Raw genomic sequence first — 17,175 nt, forward strand, 5'->3', positions numbered from 1 at the left:
ATATATATAACAGCGATGGGAACTGATCAGTCCCAAATTTACTGAACTTTTCGCGGGCTATACAGATTTGGAAAAATACACTTATTCAAATGTAGATTAGTACACATAGTAGAATGACTCACCATTGAAAGTAGGTCAGGTCCCACATACGGAAAATGACGGAGCAAGTCAAAATTATGGATTTCCGTAAATTTACAGAAAATTTACGCCCCTGATAGAAAGTCTTAATCTTAACATTTTACATATACATTGGGTATGTAGAGTTAATTTCTTTAAAAAAGCGTCTTGTTATAAATTGTCTTGCTAAAAAGGGTCTTGTTTAATAATGCAAAGCTTCAGCAGCAGGTCAGGCATGATACTGAACACAAGTTTAAAAAGTGGAAATTGATGTATAGCGATTGAAAAGTACAATTTCTTAAGTTCAACATCATGAAAATTCAGCTCAGTCATGCTCTCAGGAATGTTGAACGTTACCTTCATTAAAATTTTATTTCGAGATCTGAAAAGTGAGTTGTTTCTCCTAAAAAATGATGCAAAGATCGGACCTCCGTAATCATATATTATTGTCATATAGATAACTGACCCTGTTAACTGAGTCATGAATAAAACAAAGTCCAGGCTTGTAAACAAGTTAAAAAGTATGAAAGAAGACAAGTCAAGCGTGTCTACACCTTGCACTTTGTCCGTACTATTTCTAGCTTACATTCTTAATTAAGCTGTTAAAACTAGTGCTGCGCGATTTAATTTTGAGGAAACGAACAGAACTTTGACACTTCGAAGTTAAAGTCACTGTTTGAGCTACAATTATTCCATGGCAAGCACTCAGTGCAATACAATGATCTCACATCACCATTTGCAATGCTTCTAATTCAGAATAGGGGAAGGGGCGCTAATTGCATACTGGTAATTTTTCACAAGGCTTTGTACAGAGTCCTGGGCCCTTGAGAGAAAGTTGTAAAATCTTGTCCAAACATGCCTGTTGCCTTAAATGCAGATTATTGAAAATAATCAAGCCCCGTAGCCAATAAAGCTGTGCCCACAATGTCCATATTATGACTTGACTTTTCATCGTTCATTGTGTGACTGGTGAATATTGAAAAGCAGTGAATACTTCTTAGAGGCATGTTTTATAGCTCATGTTGGTTCCACTTAATATTGTATTTGTGCATTTACCTCAATGATTTTAGAGGTTATAATATGCTGTGATTTTTATAATGCATTGAGAAAAATTAAACAAAAATCCATTGTTCACAAAAATTATACGGCATTCAAATGGCTCTGTCAGGCTGTGAATAACTGAATGGCAGAAAAATTGTGAATGTTGAATAGAAAAGTAAAATGGAAACAGCTCTGATAGCTAGAGTCGCAGTGATTGATTATTCTCAGAAACAGTCAAACCTCACTCCGCTGACCACCGGGTTTTGCTTACATACAAAAAAGAAATCACAATGTAAGCATAGTATTCGCGCCTTTACACTGCCATCCGCCAACTGTCTGAGGAGATTGATCCATATTTATTTAATGTCAATATGCATCCCGCCTTACTGCCAGTGAACTGGCCACGAGAGGTACACACTACACATAACAATGACATCAACTCATTGGCTTGCTTGATAATCGATCTCTCATGCCACCTTGGCCCTCTGGCAAAATATCTGGCATCGCCAGGTAGCCCGAGGACCTCAAGGATGGTGGACACCCATGAGGCTTTTATTCTGTGAAGTCTCATGTTCAAGTATACTAGACGAGCCTGAGGCGGCCTAAGGACGGATAGACAGTGGGTTAAAAAAACTGTACGTCTGGCCTCTGATCTGACAGGAATTTGAAATTTGAATTTACATTAACACCAGTTCGATGTGCATTTGTGCACACACCCACATACACATACAAAAACACACAATACACACACACAAATATCTGTTTTTAAAAATTAAACCTATGAGCTTTGCAGTAACTATGACAGTAAGGGCACCATGTGTTAAAAAAACATGTCATAAAGTGGCATCATAACGTTACTACTCACCATACGCCTTTAGTAAGAGTGTCATTCTGATATGTCCACGGCTTGGACTTGTAGATGCCTTCTCCATTGACCTTGAGCCACTTGCCCATATTGCGCAGCCTCTCTTCGTAAACAGGTGTGATGTGTCCATGGTGAGGGGGCCCGACGTTCATCAGCATATTACCACCACAACTGAGAGGAAGAAGTGAAGCCATTTACAGTCAAGATTAAATAATGAAACAATGTACACACAAAAAAACAACTCGCTAACATGTACGTACTTCCATCAGAACAATAAATGTGATATGCACCTTGGTGAAATTCACCGATATTTTGACAATTTCCGACCAACATTTAAAACAAAGTTTTGTTAAAGAAACACATAACTAAAAAGTTCGCACATTAATTATTTCTTCTTTTAATATGGGAGTTAACGAAGGAGTACTGTAAGCGTAAAAAATAACAGCAATGAGCCAACACCATAACTGGTCGTCCAAGCCCTGCTGTGAGCTCTTGTCATGATTTCTTGATTGCAGTGACCACCGGTCCAAAAGCTATCAACTTTATGACCTGCATCACACTAGCCACACCATCCACTGGACGACACATAACTTTCTTCAAAGAAATACAGTTGAACCTGCTCTATCAAACACCTGGAGTATAAGAAGACAAACAAACACTTGAACAAACTGCCACCTCCCATTTCCTCCTTTGTACTTTTTTTTTACATTATATTGTCACTATACAAGAGGGCTACCTGTCTCGGTCAACTTTCATGACCTACATTTGGAAAAGTGCCCTTCAGGATCTGATTCTCACACTTACCTAACAGTTTCCACAAATGTTTGAAGAATTTCCTCCATTGTCAGGTAGTCAGACAAACGGGCTGTTCGGCGGAATCCCCAAGACTTTCTGTCAATCGTCATAGCATTTTCCCATTTGTGCTTCTGCAAGAAGCCTGAAAATAGTACAATATATGAGTTTAAATCTTTATTCACGCTGCAAAAGGCTGCTAGATTCTTAAGGATTTGCATGTGTGCTTGTGGGCGCTTGTGAATGCATTGTGTTTGAGTGTGCAATAGTCAAGTACAGATAACATAAACACTAAAAAAAACTTGAAATCACGGATAACTCGTAGAATTTGCCATTTCTTGACTGGATCTCTTTAATTTTCCCCTATCGGTCAACCAAAATGATAGATGTGTTGAACGCATTTGTCAATCCCTCGACATGTTTTAGTTTGAGTTATCAGTGCCTGATTTTGTAAGCACCTGCAAATACATGAATGAGTACAAGAAATTGACATTAATGTTACATAAAAATGCTTGGAAAGGTTCTAGTTTTTATGTGAACACAGCTTTGACCATAAAAGAAATCAGAGAAAAGAAAACAGCATATATTATGCCAAACATATATCATTTAACTCACCTGGATTGTACCTGTCAGAGCAGGTGTAAAAACCGCCATGATGGCACAGAGTGCCAGTGGCCCAACGGTCATTTGTCACAACAGTATCTTTCACAGTGCTGAAAATACAGGTTACATTTTAGTTATAGAAGGCATTCTACACTCAGTCAGTTTATAGCTACGAATTAGCTCCATTTCATTCCAAATGATAAAACCTGTCACAGAGAACAAATGATGATACAGACTAATAGTGACAGATAATTTTAATTCTTTTATCGCCACAACACAGACCCTTGAAAAGAGGTGGATTGCTTTCACTCAGACTGTGAGTGCCAGCCTAGGAACTGGGGATAATAAGATAAATACTTTCGAGAAGTTTGAATCAAATGCATGGTTTTAGCTTATTTGACCAGGAGTTTTGCCATAACTCAACAGATGCTGGAACAAAGAAGAGGAGAGGGAAGAAGAGAAGAAAAAAACCCATCTGCACAGGTCCCACTCCCCATCATCTGGGCCCAGATACTATACAAATGTCACAAATACCTGATTAACTTACTTTAAAAAAAAAAGTAAAATCACTCCTTTGTACAAATATGTACATACATTCACACACATACACACTCTTGTTTTGAAATGTTCTTAATATTGACATGATTTGCATATTATATGATGTTAATGCAACTTTTGAATTATTAAAAATACACAGGCCTGTATATTTGACTAATAATTTTCCAATCCAGACAGATAGTAGGCCTACTAGGGTTTTTCTTTTTCTCCCAAAGAACTTTACTTCTCTTTATTAATCAAGGCCTTGAGTTTACAAGGTTGTTGTGAAGATAAATAATAATAATAATAATAATAAAAATAATAATAATAATAATAATAATAATAATAATAATAATAATAATAATAATAATAATAATAATAATAATAATAATAATAATATAAAGACCACTTGTGGCTCTTGGCGTCTCAGAATAAATCAGATTTAATCAAAATATGACAATTCTATCTAACAGATAGCCAACCTGTTCGTGTAGAGCCAAGCCAGAAACTCCCTGGACTGCCAATAGTCCACTGGTCCGTGAGCGCCATCAGACCACACAATCTCTGGCTCGTAGTTGTTCACAAGCTCGTACAGCTCCGGCATGGTCTTAAACTATAAAGAGTAAGAGTATGGGTTTGTTTGTTTTAGTAAGAGTTTTACAGCACTTGCAACACAATAAGGTCATTAAGGTCAAACAAGTGCCGAAGATTAGAGGTGTTACAAGGGAGTAACAAACACAAAAAAGAAGGAGGGGAGACAAAGACTATAGATGTTTGACAGGAAAGAAAGAATATGGGTTTAACACCCCTGTCAACACTATTAGGGCACTATATAAGAGACAAGACCTCCGAATTTAACATACATCTTTGACTGGACAAAGCCAAATGGGTTGACCGCCTTGAAAACTCCACAAAATGACCCAAGTTAAAAAAAACCCTGTCAGAGATTCGAACCTGGGTCATCTACTAAAGAGTCCAGCATAATACTAACTGAGCTAACGGAGCATTCATCTTAAAGTGGAACAAAGAAGAAAATTCAAGAAGTTTTTAAGTGCGGTACTGCTAGGCTACCGATACCACAGCAAGTGGGAGTGATAATAGTAATAGCCTCATGGCATCAGAGAAGAAAAGGACAACAGCAAGCTGAAAAGAAGTAGAAATAGACTACATCAAATAATTTCCATAATGAATGCAAAGAAACATTTTAAATCCATGCCAAAGTTTAAGTTCACATATATGCCATTTTTTACTCTTTTTTTCTCAGAGATGGTATCAGGAAAGAGACTCCTCTCGGAGTTCATGTGTGCAAGTTGCACATGTTAAAGATCCCTTGGTGGTCTAAAATCAATAAGAGTAGGCTTCTGCCTCCACCTGAGCAAAATTCAAAATTAATTCCTACCAAACTTAAAATGTTTAAAGTGTCCTGCGCATTCAATCATATATGACGCTATGTAGTTGCGAGAGCCACAAAACACCAAAAACAATTTTAAAAAAAAAAAGAAAAAGAGAATCCACTGTCATTTGTGCCCACCTTCACAAAGTTCTGAGTTGTGAAGTTGGCCTTCTTATCTTGGAGATACAAAGGGTTGAACCACTCAAACAGTGAATGATAAAGACCAAATTTGAGGTCAGTATTGCTCCGAGTCGCATTCATCAATTCACCTGAGGAAAAGAGTGATTTAATTTACTGTAACAAAACATACAAAAAGCCAGTCCAGTTCAGAAACCAAACTATCATCCTTACTAGTAAATACGGGTGGCTCGTTAACTGGGCAAGACCAGTAAAGCCTGTCACTTTTTGTTGGCTGGACAATGGACAAGAAATTAATTCAGTTCAATCAATTTTCAGTCAATCCAAACTAATATCCATCAATGTAAAAACTTTTACCATTTAAGGGCCCTCAAAATAACAATAGGGATTCACTTCTCTGTTATTGCACTATAAAGACTTGTTCTTTCATTCTGTTCATCAAAGCTGGCTCACAACTTTGTTGTTGTCACCACTTTCTGTCACGACACGAAACTGTGTAGGTCTTATAACAGAAGACCCCACCCTTAGTGGTGACATTAACCTCGTCAGCAAATTCATCAAGAGCCTACAGTTTGCAAAGTGGTGCCTATTGTTGCCAATTTAGCTTCTCTGTGGTTTACAGTAAATGAAGGATAAGACTATGTAGACCAGTACAAATGTATTATTTCATCAGTAATATTTATTATAAAAAATGTCTCTTGTGGCTGTAAGTACATATTTCATGTCAACGTGGCTCTAAGTCTAATCTTCATTGCCGATCCGATTGCATTTCGAACTACACATAGTTTTGTTTGGTTTATTTGCTTCCTACTAATCTTACATATAGACCTGGCCCTGACTACAGATCGGCTATAACAAGGATTGTCCAGTCTTATATATAGAGTATAGAGAGAATTTTAAGAGAGCTAGTAACTTGCAAGATGCACTCAGCAGTTTGAGTCTGGGTCCAAAACAATACCCATCCCACATTTTCCACCATCACCCCAGCCAGAGACTAAGTTCTATAGTTAGCATGTGACACAGTTCCCTACTTAATGTTCTAAAAATGCAATGGAGAATGTTTGATTATGATCGGTAACCAGTGTGTGCTAACTTTGTTCAGTGCATATATGTGTTAACTTAGACTGCACTGTATTTTGATTCAGACTTGATGTGCGTGGTACAGCGTCATTGATACGGTATCAACTGATATTTTGTCATAGGGTGACCTTATTTAGGCCACATATGGCCTAAATAAGCTAAACCCCCCTCCTTTACCTTATTTGGGCCACAGGTGGCCTAAATAAGCTAAACCCCCCTCCCTTACCTTATTTAGGCCACACCTGTGGCCTAAATAAGCTAAACCCCCCTCCCTTACCTTATTTAGGCCACACCTTTATACAAAGTCACAGAAATATTCCTTTTGTGCTTATTGAGGTACAGTGCAGGGTGATTTTACCTGCAAGGATAATTGGACAAAATGGGCAGAATCTTTATTGCTAATGGTCATATTTAGACAAATCCTATATCATTGTCTTTTTTTTTCTTAACTGCTCATGGTTATTAAAGAGTAAGCCAACTAGGTAGTAATTTCGGATTCCTAATACTAATATTATGGGCATTCTTAAAATTTTTTAACTTGTTTTTAGCGCTTTTCTCAACGTAAAACGGATTCCGTAAAAAAACAATGACCATATCTTTCTTTTTCAAAGTATTGTGCATATATTTGTGTGAAACTATATATTCTATGCTTTCATGTACATGAAAAAAGCTAATAAAGGCAAGCAAAATGTTCTTCAGAGACACAGATCTAGTAGTAGGCCCACTGAATTTTTTTTTATAAACCGGGAAAGATGACCAGAAGATAACAAAATTATTTTATGATCTTCACTTGCACTTGCAATTTTTTTGATAAATTATAGTCTACCTCATTGTCTTTTTTTCCCATAATTTTTCTTCACTATTCATGACAACTGGCATGTATTGTTATCAGTTATTATCAAGAAAGTGGATAGGCGGACTACGGGGTCTATCTAGCCAAAAGGATAGGTGGACCCCGGGGTCTACCTAACAAAATGCTAGGATTTAGGATGTGAACCCCGGAGTGAGCGTAGTGAAATAAGTAGTAGATCTAGGTTTAACTAAGGATCGGTGGACCCCGGGGTCAACATAGTGAAATAAGTAGATCTCAGTTTATTTTATAGTAGGACTGGCGGAGCCCGTGGTCAACGTAGTGAAATTATAAGTAGATATAGGTTTAATTAAGGATTGGTGGACCCCGGGGTCAATGTAGTGAAATCAGTAGATCTAGGTTTAATTAAGGATTGGTGGACCCTGGGGTCAATGTAGTGAAATAAGTACATGTAGATCTAGGTTTAATTTTAAGGATTGGTGGACCCTGGAGTCAACGTAGTGAAATAGGTAGGTTTAAGGTGGACCCCAGGGTCTACCTAACGAAATGCTAGTTAGGTTTTTAGAATAGGTGGAACCTGCGGGGTCACCGTAGTAAAATAAGTAGGTTTAATCTAGGTTTCCCGGGGGTCCACCAATCCTTAATTAAACCTTCTTATTCCTCTACGGCTATGGTGATTCCGGGGTCCACCAATCCTTTTAAAATTAACCCTACTTATTTCACTACGCTGACCCCGGGGTCCACCTATCTTTAAAGAAACATACTTATTTCAATACGGTGACCCCGGGGTCCACCTGTCCTAAAACCTAGTATTTTGCTAGGTAGACCCCGGGGTCCACCTTAAACCTGCTTATTTATCACTACGTTGACCCCGGGGTCCACCAATCCTTACTTAAACCAAACCTTATTTCACTACGGTGACTCGGGGGTTTACATCCTAAAACCTAGTATTTCGCTTTGCAGACCCAGGAGTCCACCTATCCTCTTCAGGACTAAACTATTATCAATTTGCAATTTTCATTGATTAGCTTTTTTTTTTTAAATATTGAATCAGAGACTCGCTTTCTAAAAAGTCCACTGCTAATGCTATTCTTTTCAAAGAAAATGGCACAATTTGATTTTATGACATGTTGAAAAAAGAGAGTTTTAAAAATATCCCGAAAACAATATAAAATGATGATATAGATCTCTCTCTCTCTCTCTCTCTCTCTCTCTATATATATATATATATATATATATATATATCTATATATGTGTGTGTGTGTGTGTGTGTGTATTTTATTATATGTACACTAAAAGACTGAGCAGAGGCTTACAATGTAAATTCTCTGCTCTACAAGTAGAGAAAATCTTAAGTTTGCGCAAAACAGATTTTAGAAAAAAAGTTGGATCTAATTATTCTAATAAAAGTAAAAGTGATTGTTATGCTGAGATTTGTTATTATTAACTCTGGAAATACAGTTACTTGCTGAATCTAAAAGTAACTAGAACTGTGCAATTCGTTTTATTTCAATTCCAAAGCCCAAAGGCATAGCAATAATAAGTTAGATCTAGATCTAGCATTTGTAGGCTCTCTGGCTACTTCTAGCATAGGCCTGCTACTACTGATTCTAGACAGGGAATCTAGATCTTGCCATCGCCTGCACTATTAAAGTCAAATATATGGTAAAATTTAAAAAAACTGAATTTTTTGTCAGTCAGTAAATCCCAATTGCCATAGCCGCACGTATTAATAGTTGAATAATGCGATACCGAAGCAACACATTATCACAGTGTGCAGGGGAGAGCGAGGTGCTCGGTCGATTCGGTGGTTCGGCTTTTGTAGATCTATGCATTTTTTACGGAAAGCCCTATTACCTGGCCTATTACTAGATCTATTAGTGTTGTGAAAACTTCAACCTCTACAGCTCAGGCGTCAAAAGATGCTGGAAAATAATAATACGTCCTGAAGTTTCATAATTTATTTTTATACAGAATAACACAGTACACAGCCAGTAGTTTTTATTTCACCGAGTTATAAAAATGGCCTTCGTATAAAAATAGCTTGTTTTCAGAAGCAAATTTTAATAGTTCTAGTTCTACCGAATCGATTTTCAGGCGAATTCAACCATTTTGATGATCTTTGTTTTCCTTTTAAATAGATGTAGATCTAGGCCTGTCGGATGTGGCAGTGTGATTAACACTGAGTTGTTTAGATCTAGATCTAGACCCATCAAAACACGAGGCTTCGTGGCCGATCACAAAAGTCTACGGGGCTTATCGAGGCCGATTCGCCCTGCTGCGAGCACGTTCACTAAACTGCCTATAGATAGAATCTACTACCAAATATTCTCTACACGATCTTTGCTACTACTACTACTAGGCCTACTAGCCTACATGTACTACTACGAGACAGTAAGAGAGCGTGTCACTCAGACAAAGATAGTGTAACTTTGACTCAGCCACGTAGTGTACACACTTTTTATACCCCAAATTTAACCTGGAAGTCCATTCGGAGGATTTGACCTTTTCACTTGACCAAAGTGTGCCAAAATGGTAGCCTAGCTTTTGCCCCTCCATGAAGGAAAAATCTGGCCCTCATTCAAACCATTGGGATTGAGCAAAATTTTGCGTATTGTGCTTTGTTCTTTACAATATTCATTATGGTTATGATTTATAAGTTGTACACTGAGACAAAACCGTACTAAATGAGAAAGGTGCACCATTATGAAAGTGGAACGAACTCAGTTGCCTGAAAAGGGTAGTTTGAGCATGTGTGGCCTAAATAAGCTAAACCCCCCTCCCTTACCTTATTTAGGCCATATGTGGCCTAAATAAGCACTCCCTTTGTCATAACTTAGGTTCCATATTTACAAATTTACATGGCAAGTGCACATTACGACTTTTCTGGGAGTGTACAAATTAACAGTAAGAACCTTTGGGTAAAGTAAGGTAAAGCACTTCCAGTAATTATTATATTTTTATCCCTTTAACATTCTGTCAAATGATTTTAGTAGAAGTAGGAGGGGACTGTGTCTCTCAAGGGCTGTACGAGTGTGGTGTTTGGTTTTTTGTTTAGTTTAGTTGTGCATGTGCGTGTGTGTGTGAGTGTGTGTGTGTGTGTGTGTGTGTGTGTGTGTGTGTGTGTGTGATTGTGCGTGTGATTGTGCGTGTGTGTGTGTGCGTGTGTGTGTGGTGGGTGATTGTGAAGGTATAGGTATAAAATGGATTACATGTATGTGTCTATATGTGTGTGTGTGGGGTGGTATTGATGTAAATGACACGGTAAAAAGTAGCCCTACATAAAACAAACACTTGTACACTTGTCTCCGAATTGCTACAAATAAAAGAGGGGCTCATCTGGGCCTCTTACACAACAGATATAGAGGCAAAAATTTCAGGGTTTACCAATGCTGTACTTCTTTTCCTATAACAAAATCCTTGCTTTTTTGTTGGGTCTATCTGCTTAGTATTTGCACTGGGTTTCAAATTGTAAATTAAGCAGCAGCATATTGTCCAGACCTTTTAATTGCAAGTGTGAGTACAATGGAGTCTGCCTATAATAATCATTAAAGACACATTTACTTACCGACAATATCCCTGTGTGGTCCAACCTGCATTGAGTTCCAGTTGAAAGAGTGAGCAGATGGCCAGTTTGTGAAACCTTCATGGTGCTTGCTCACAAACACTATGTACCTGATATATGTTAAGAGTCAGAGAAAGACAAGTTTGAGTTAGAAAAGAAAAGCAACATGCCATTGATGACCATAAGTCAGACCTGGGATGATTAAAGATATAAGTGAAAATAGCAAAGGGAAAGCAAGGAAGAGAGATGTTAAGAGTTGCATGACCCCCTACCCCTTTTCACTATTTTCAGAGAATAAAATTACGACTGAACATTATAGTGCCATAATATTCTTGAGCAGTAGGAGTCAGCACAGTTCAGGTAGGAAGTACGATGCACAATGCATTTATAAGTTCAACATGATCCTATTACTCACTTACTTATTACCCATTGCGCCATCTGGCGTTTAGGGCAGCAACAAAGGATCTCCAACTCTGTCTGTTTTGGGCCACCTTGGTCAGCGTTCCCCACGAATGATTCCAGGACTTCATTTCAGACTCTACTGTGCGTCTCCAGGTCACTTTGGAATATGATCGTATATAGCACTCTTTTTTTCTTCTCCAGCTATTTTCAATAGTGAACTCTCATTTCCATCCACTTTGTAAAAGAAAACCCAAGATCTATTATTGTTGTTAAGGATATCAATCACTTCAATTTCATTATCATTACCGTGATCTGTAGATGATGATAACAGCCCCCTCACCCCCCCCCCCACCATATTCCCATGAGTATAGCAGACACAATTTTACAGACCCACCCCCAATTCAGATCTTATTCAAAGATGGCAGGACTAAAAGGACATTCACACAATACACCAAGATACAGCACCAATGATCAGATTACCATCAGGGAAACACTGAGTGCTAGAGAGATTTGATTCCTTCACATATTATATTCAGGACTTAAAGGCAGCTTTTTATGCACTATACTGTACTACTTCTATAGCATCTGAGATCTACTGGAGATAAGGTTGGAGATGGAGGAGCAGTTGAGATGCAGATGTACAGACAAGAATAGGGAAGGAAGTGGTTATTCTCACCCCGGGTGAGAATAACCCATGTCTCGCTATTCTCACCCCCTTGTTTTACCGGCCGGGAAATGACCCTATAGGGATCAAGGCTGAAGTTAGAGGGCATGACCCGGGGAGGGGGGGGGGGGGGGTCAGAGATGATGCTCCACAGCATCATATTCGTCACTAACTGTTCGCATCCGAATAGCCACAGTCAGGGTTGTCAGTTTGGAGCCAAATCCCAGAAATTTGGCTCTCTTGGATTGTGTCTGGCCTGTAGAATTTCATTTGGCTCTCTTTCTCTTTTTTGGCTCCACACTCAATGTTCAAGAAAAAAGGGAAAGAAGAGGCAAGAAAAAAACAAAAAGACAGAATAAGAAAAAAAATGAAAATGAAGAAAATAGCTTATTATATTGCTTGTTATTAAACTAGTTAACACGATTTAACGCCCTCGCCCATCTGGTCTGAAAAATTTACAACCCTTCTACCGTAGTGCAAGAACATTTATTGTCTCGTGCTTGTGTCTCATTACGTTTGTACACACTCCCTGTTCCTTGAATTGAACTATAATTTATTATGTGCAGGCAGAGAGTGAGAGGCCAGCCATCGTTAAGTGTGTAAACAACGAATGGTCCGGCCGGCAGTCGGTCCCACACATCCTGCTCGGTAGCGTCGGTAGTGAGTCTTTTTTTAAACTAGAGAGGCGAAAAATGTTTTTACATAATTAATATTATTCGTTCCAACCACATGCGGTAGATCTAAACCACCAAAGGCCTAGGTGATTTTATCAGCCTGCGAGAGGTCAGGGGGGAGTCCTCGCCTCATGCCCACACCGGGGTGGGAGTTATTCTCACCAGGGGAGGGGTGGGGTGGTAAGAATAGCGAGTCATGAGTTATTCTCACCCGCGGTGAGAATAGTGAGACATGGGATATTCTTACCCGGGGTGAGAATAAAAGTGGCCAATAGGGAAAGCAAGAGGTGCTTTTACACAAGAAAGAAATGTATGGAAGTCAGGTCAATTGATTACTACATAGGAACTAAAAACCAAGACAAAGATTTTCAATGCCATTGTCAAAAGTGTACTGTACACTCTATCTATGGATCGGAGACATGGACAAAGCAAATTTGAGCTTGATTAGCCTCTGAAAGTGAATTGAATAGCAGGGTCTTGAACCGGAAGGACTTCCGCACCTAGCGACCGCTATCAGACAGAGTAGAATACAGGGCTAGGGGTAGGGGTAGGGTTAAATCTAGGTCTCTTTTTTCGGAGTGTCTACGTACACGGTAACCGGGCACCTAGCCCTCAAATGGTCATTCAAGCGTCCTGTCGGGCTCGCCATCGTGACCAGTCTCAGTGAACCTGCACATGTGCATCACATTGTTAGTACCGGTTGGGGTTACCAAAGTTCATTCAAAGTCTGTGCGCTGCGAAATATATACGGCTCCGGAATGGGGGGATTAATGACTTTTTTTAGGCCGGCTCTATTTCTCCGAACGTTCGGGAAAATAAACTTGAACTCTATTTCTCCGAACGATTTCCGTTCTCGAGATTTGTTGGAGTAGCCCATGTGTGTGTGTGCGTGTGTGTGTGAATGTGTGTGTGTGTGTGTGTGTGGTGTGTGTGAATGTGTGTGTGTGAGTGTGTGTGAAATACGATCGACCTCTCACCCTGGGTGAGACTTGCCACCGTAGGCTATTCTCACCCGGTTTGAAACAAGACCTGTTTTTCCTAATTTCGGAATACTTTCTATCGATGTGGATGATCAAATGGCTAAAGGCAAAGAAAAAATTACGTTATAGCACAAAAGTGAGCTAATTTTATTGACTACAAAGATGCTACGGCTATTTAACTTTTCGAATCGAGCCGAACTACGCGGGTCGCCATTTTGTTTTGCCTGGAAGTGGAAGTTCTCGCGCTACTCCTCTCTCTCTCTCTTTCTCTCTCCACTGCCCACAGACAAAATTGTACGCTTTTAGTAGCCTAGGCTACAGTTGTATGGAACGTTTGTTCACGGCACAGAATTCTCCAATTTTTCTGTTATCACAGTGTAGAATTCTGTGGTTTAGGGTGAACGCAAAATTTGTTGACCTAGATCTAGGCTATAACGGTGAACGCGCACCGGGTGAGAATAGTTCTCACCCCGGGTGAGAATAGAGGTGGCCTTTCTCGCAGTACCTTTTGAAGGTATTTTCAAACGAAGTATAATAGTCCGGGAACGTTGCCCCAACCACAACTGAAGTATCTGAATATTCAGACATTTAAAAATCTCTAGCTCTAGAAACTGAATTCAACACAAAAAAATGCTTCTTCCCAGTCCTTGCAGAATGGCAGAATGAAAGGATGACGCCTAAATCTTGCAAATAACCAAAAAATCTCGAGATCGGAAACCGTTCGGCGAAATAGTCACTTCGTTTTTCTAAGGTACAGTTGGGGGGGGGTGAAGGCAACACCGGATGACAAAAACTCAACTTGGATTTCTGTACTGCCCGGTTACCGTGTACGTGACACTGACACTACATGCCCGGTTGCCGGTTACCGTGTACGTAGATAGTGAGGCTACATGCCCGGTTACCGTGTACATGACACACAGAGACTACGTGCCCGGTTGCTGGTTACCGTGTACGTAGACACTCCGTTCTTCTTTATTGTGTTTTGTTGTTGTTGTTGTTGTTGTTGTTTTTTGGGGGGGTCGCTTGTTATGAAAGTCCTTCCCTTGAACCTCACTCTGCATATATGGTAACCAATAACTGCTTACTTTGCTCCAGAACTCTGAAACATCTGCGCCCATTCGACAGCATTAAAAAATTCAGCTGTAAACTGCTTGGCAAAATCTGCGTAGGTGAAGTCTGGAGGGTAGTTTTTGGCCATGAATTCAACCACTGCTGGCGTTGATTGTCCTTTCCAGTCCCACCAAAACCATTCGGAAGCGAAGCTCGGGACGGAAAACACTCCCCAGTGAATAAAAATACCAAGCTTGGCTTCATCATACCATTCAGGTATTGGCCGAGAGTCTAAAGACTCCCAAGTTGGCTCATATCCATAGATACTTGAAACATAAAAGATAACAAGAAGGCAGAAAAGCGAGCATCGGGGCACCGCCATCTTGACCGGCCGAAGCAAACAATGAAAAATCATGTGACTTTTTACGCTTTCGACGGTGATGACACTATTTACACATAGGCTACAGAATGCCTATATAGGCCTAAAGGAAACCAAACACATGTATGATCAATAGGGCTGAGAGTTGTGGTGTGTGTGTGTGTGTGTCACAGTGTGTGTGTGTGTGTGTGTGTGTGTGTGTGTGTGTGTGTGTGTGTGTGTGTGTGTGTGTGTGTGTGTGTGTGTGTGTTTGTGTGTTTGTGTGTTTGTGGGATGGAGAGAAAGAGGAGGAGCAAAAACAAAAAAGAGAGAGGGGGGGGATTGCATTAGCGAAGAATATGCAAGTACACTTCATTAGAATAAGATATCTACAGTTGACAGCATTTTGTGACTTTAAAATTAGTGTCGATTAACTTGATAAGGTTATGCTTAAATGTGAAAGCAAAACAAAACAAACAAAAAAACTCTGGGGCTGTGTTTCTACCAAGTCCCGTAAGAATATTTTGTCATATGATATGGTCACATGACCTGCAAAACTTCGACTGTATGAGTAAAAATTCAGGTACACTCTGGTTTACAAGTCACATGACCTGGACGTTGAACGAAAACAGTCACGTGACACGCTTTCGTTTTCTCGGGAGGGGGGGGGGAGAGAAGACTAAAGAAAAAAGCAAACTATCGATGTCCAAGAGCCGTGCCAAGAATTTGTTGCATTTTCTTAGGATCAGAGGCGAAGCGTCTATATAATCAAATAATCACTGCTTTCCTTCCTAATTTTGAAACATTGTCACAGTCAAATTCACCCATAAACGTAAACTTCATAAATTAAATGTAAAAAGACGTTCATAATCACCAATGAATGCCTAGCATTCTAAACGGTTTCATTGCCACTGCAATAGTCTGTTCACCCCTCTTGGGCCACTCCATAAGCAGTCACAAGCTTTGATTAAGTAAGCTTAAAGTGAGACTGGAAGAGTCTACCAACAGAAATGAAGGGAACATGTGCATAGCAGTCATTGCCACATATACCCTGTTCACCCCTTTCGGGCCACAGTTATAATCAGTCTCAAGCACTGATTAGGTAAGCTAACTATTACACTGGTCGAAGTCTATCTCACATATGTGAGGGGAACTAACTCCTAATAATCTCTCACTTCTGCGACTGCCTGTTTTTTTTCCTCGACTTTTTACTGCCCTATAATCAGATCGTGACCTCGATTATGACACAGGCTCGTGGCCACGAAAGGCTAAACAAAAAATAGCCAAATGAGAAATTAAAAAAAATGATAATTGTCATGTTCTACCAAACAGTTAGACTCCCTGGTAGATCTATAACATGTAGATCTAGTACTGATATATCTGCTTCTTTGCTTTGTGTTTGTGTATTCACTTCTAAAGTTAAATTTAATTTTAATTGGAATTGGTATTTAATAAGATACTTTCACGATTATTTTGGCGGTTGAACATACAATAATGAATTCCGGATTGGTTTTCATTCACAACTCTGAGTCGTCGCCTCGAGAAAGGTTCTTGTGTGATATCCCCAGGCCATATCTGGTCCCGTTTTACTTTGATTACCCTGTCAAACAAGTCAGCCTTCGCCCCAGCTTAGGATCGTTGATACATGATCACTGCCTTTCTCACGCTGCATCGGGGTATAGGCCGCGATAAAATGCTTTCCACCTTTCCCTATCCTGGGCTAGCCTCTCAATTAAGTCTTCCCACTTACATTGCATTGGAATTGTACATCAGTTTCTGTGACTCTTCGAAGATCGTCCAGGTTCCACGTGGCCTTCTCTTTGATCTTTTGCCATGTGGATTTCGATCCAATACGTTCCATTATAAGAAGCTGCCTGACTTATTGGGGTCCAATCCATCGCCCCCGCCTTCTCCACACTTCTTGTCTTATATATTCTCCTTTATAACACTTCCTCGCGGTAACCATGTCTGTCCATCTGATCCTAGATCTAATAACTATCTCAGACATTAAAATGTTACAGAAAACCTTGATCCTTTTTACGCAAGTCTAAGATGCATTCCATGTCTTACATCCATACAAGAAGACTGGCTTCAAACTTTAATTG

The 17,175-nt window shown here is 39.6% G+C and overlaps 1 protein-coding gene across 1 annotated transcript in view; it reads right to left on the reverse strand.

The window, feature by feature from the left end:
• The window catches only part of LOC101851424 (alpha-L-fucosidase), an 18,302-nt gene extending 3,206 nt beyond the window's left edge, over nucleotides 1–15,096 (reverse strand). Inside the window, exons 1-7 of the mRNA XM_005102685.3 lie at nucleotides 14,748–15,096; nucleotides 10,946–11,052; nucleotides 5,487–5,617; nucleotides 4,438–4,568; nucleotides 3,431–3,528; nucleotides 2,828–2,960; nucleotides 2,024–2,194 (exon numbers count right to left, since the gene is read on the reverse strand). Of these exons, the coding sequence (XP_005102742.1) occupies nucleotides 2,024–2,194; nucleotides 2,828–2,960; nucleotides 3,431–3,528; nucleotides 4,438–4,568; nucleotides 5,487–5,617; nucleotides 10,946–11,052; nucleotides 14,748–15,094 (1,118 nt within the window). The 5' untranslated portion in view covers nucleotides 15,095–15,096. The remainder of the gene's footprint in view (nucleotides 1–2,023; nucleotides 2,195–2,827; nucleotides 2,961–3,430; nucleotides 3,529–4,437; nucleotides 4,569–5,486; nucleotides 5,618–10,945; nucleotides 11,053–14,747) is intronic.
• Nucleotides 15,097–17,175: the final 2,079 nt, after the last annotated feature.

This window comes from Aplysia californica, unplaced genomic scaffold (genome assembly GCF_000002075.1).
Source record: "Aplysia californica isolate F4 #8 unplaced genomic scaffold, AplCal3.0 scaffold00334, whole genome shotgun sequence".
Lineage (NCBI taxonomy): Eukaryota > Metazoa > Mollusca > Gastropoda > Aplysiida > Aplysiidae > Aplysia > Aplysia californica.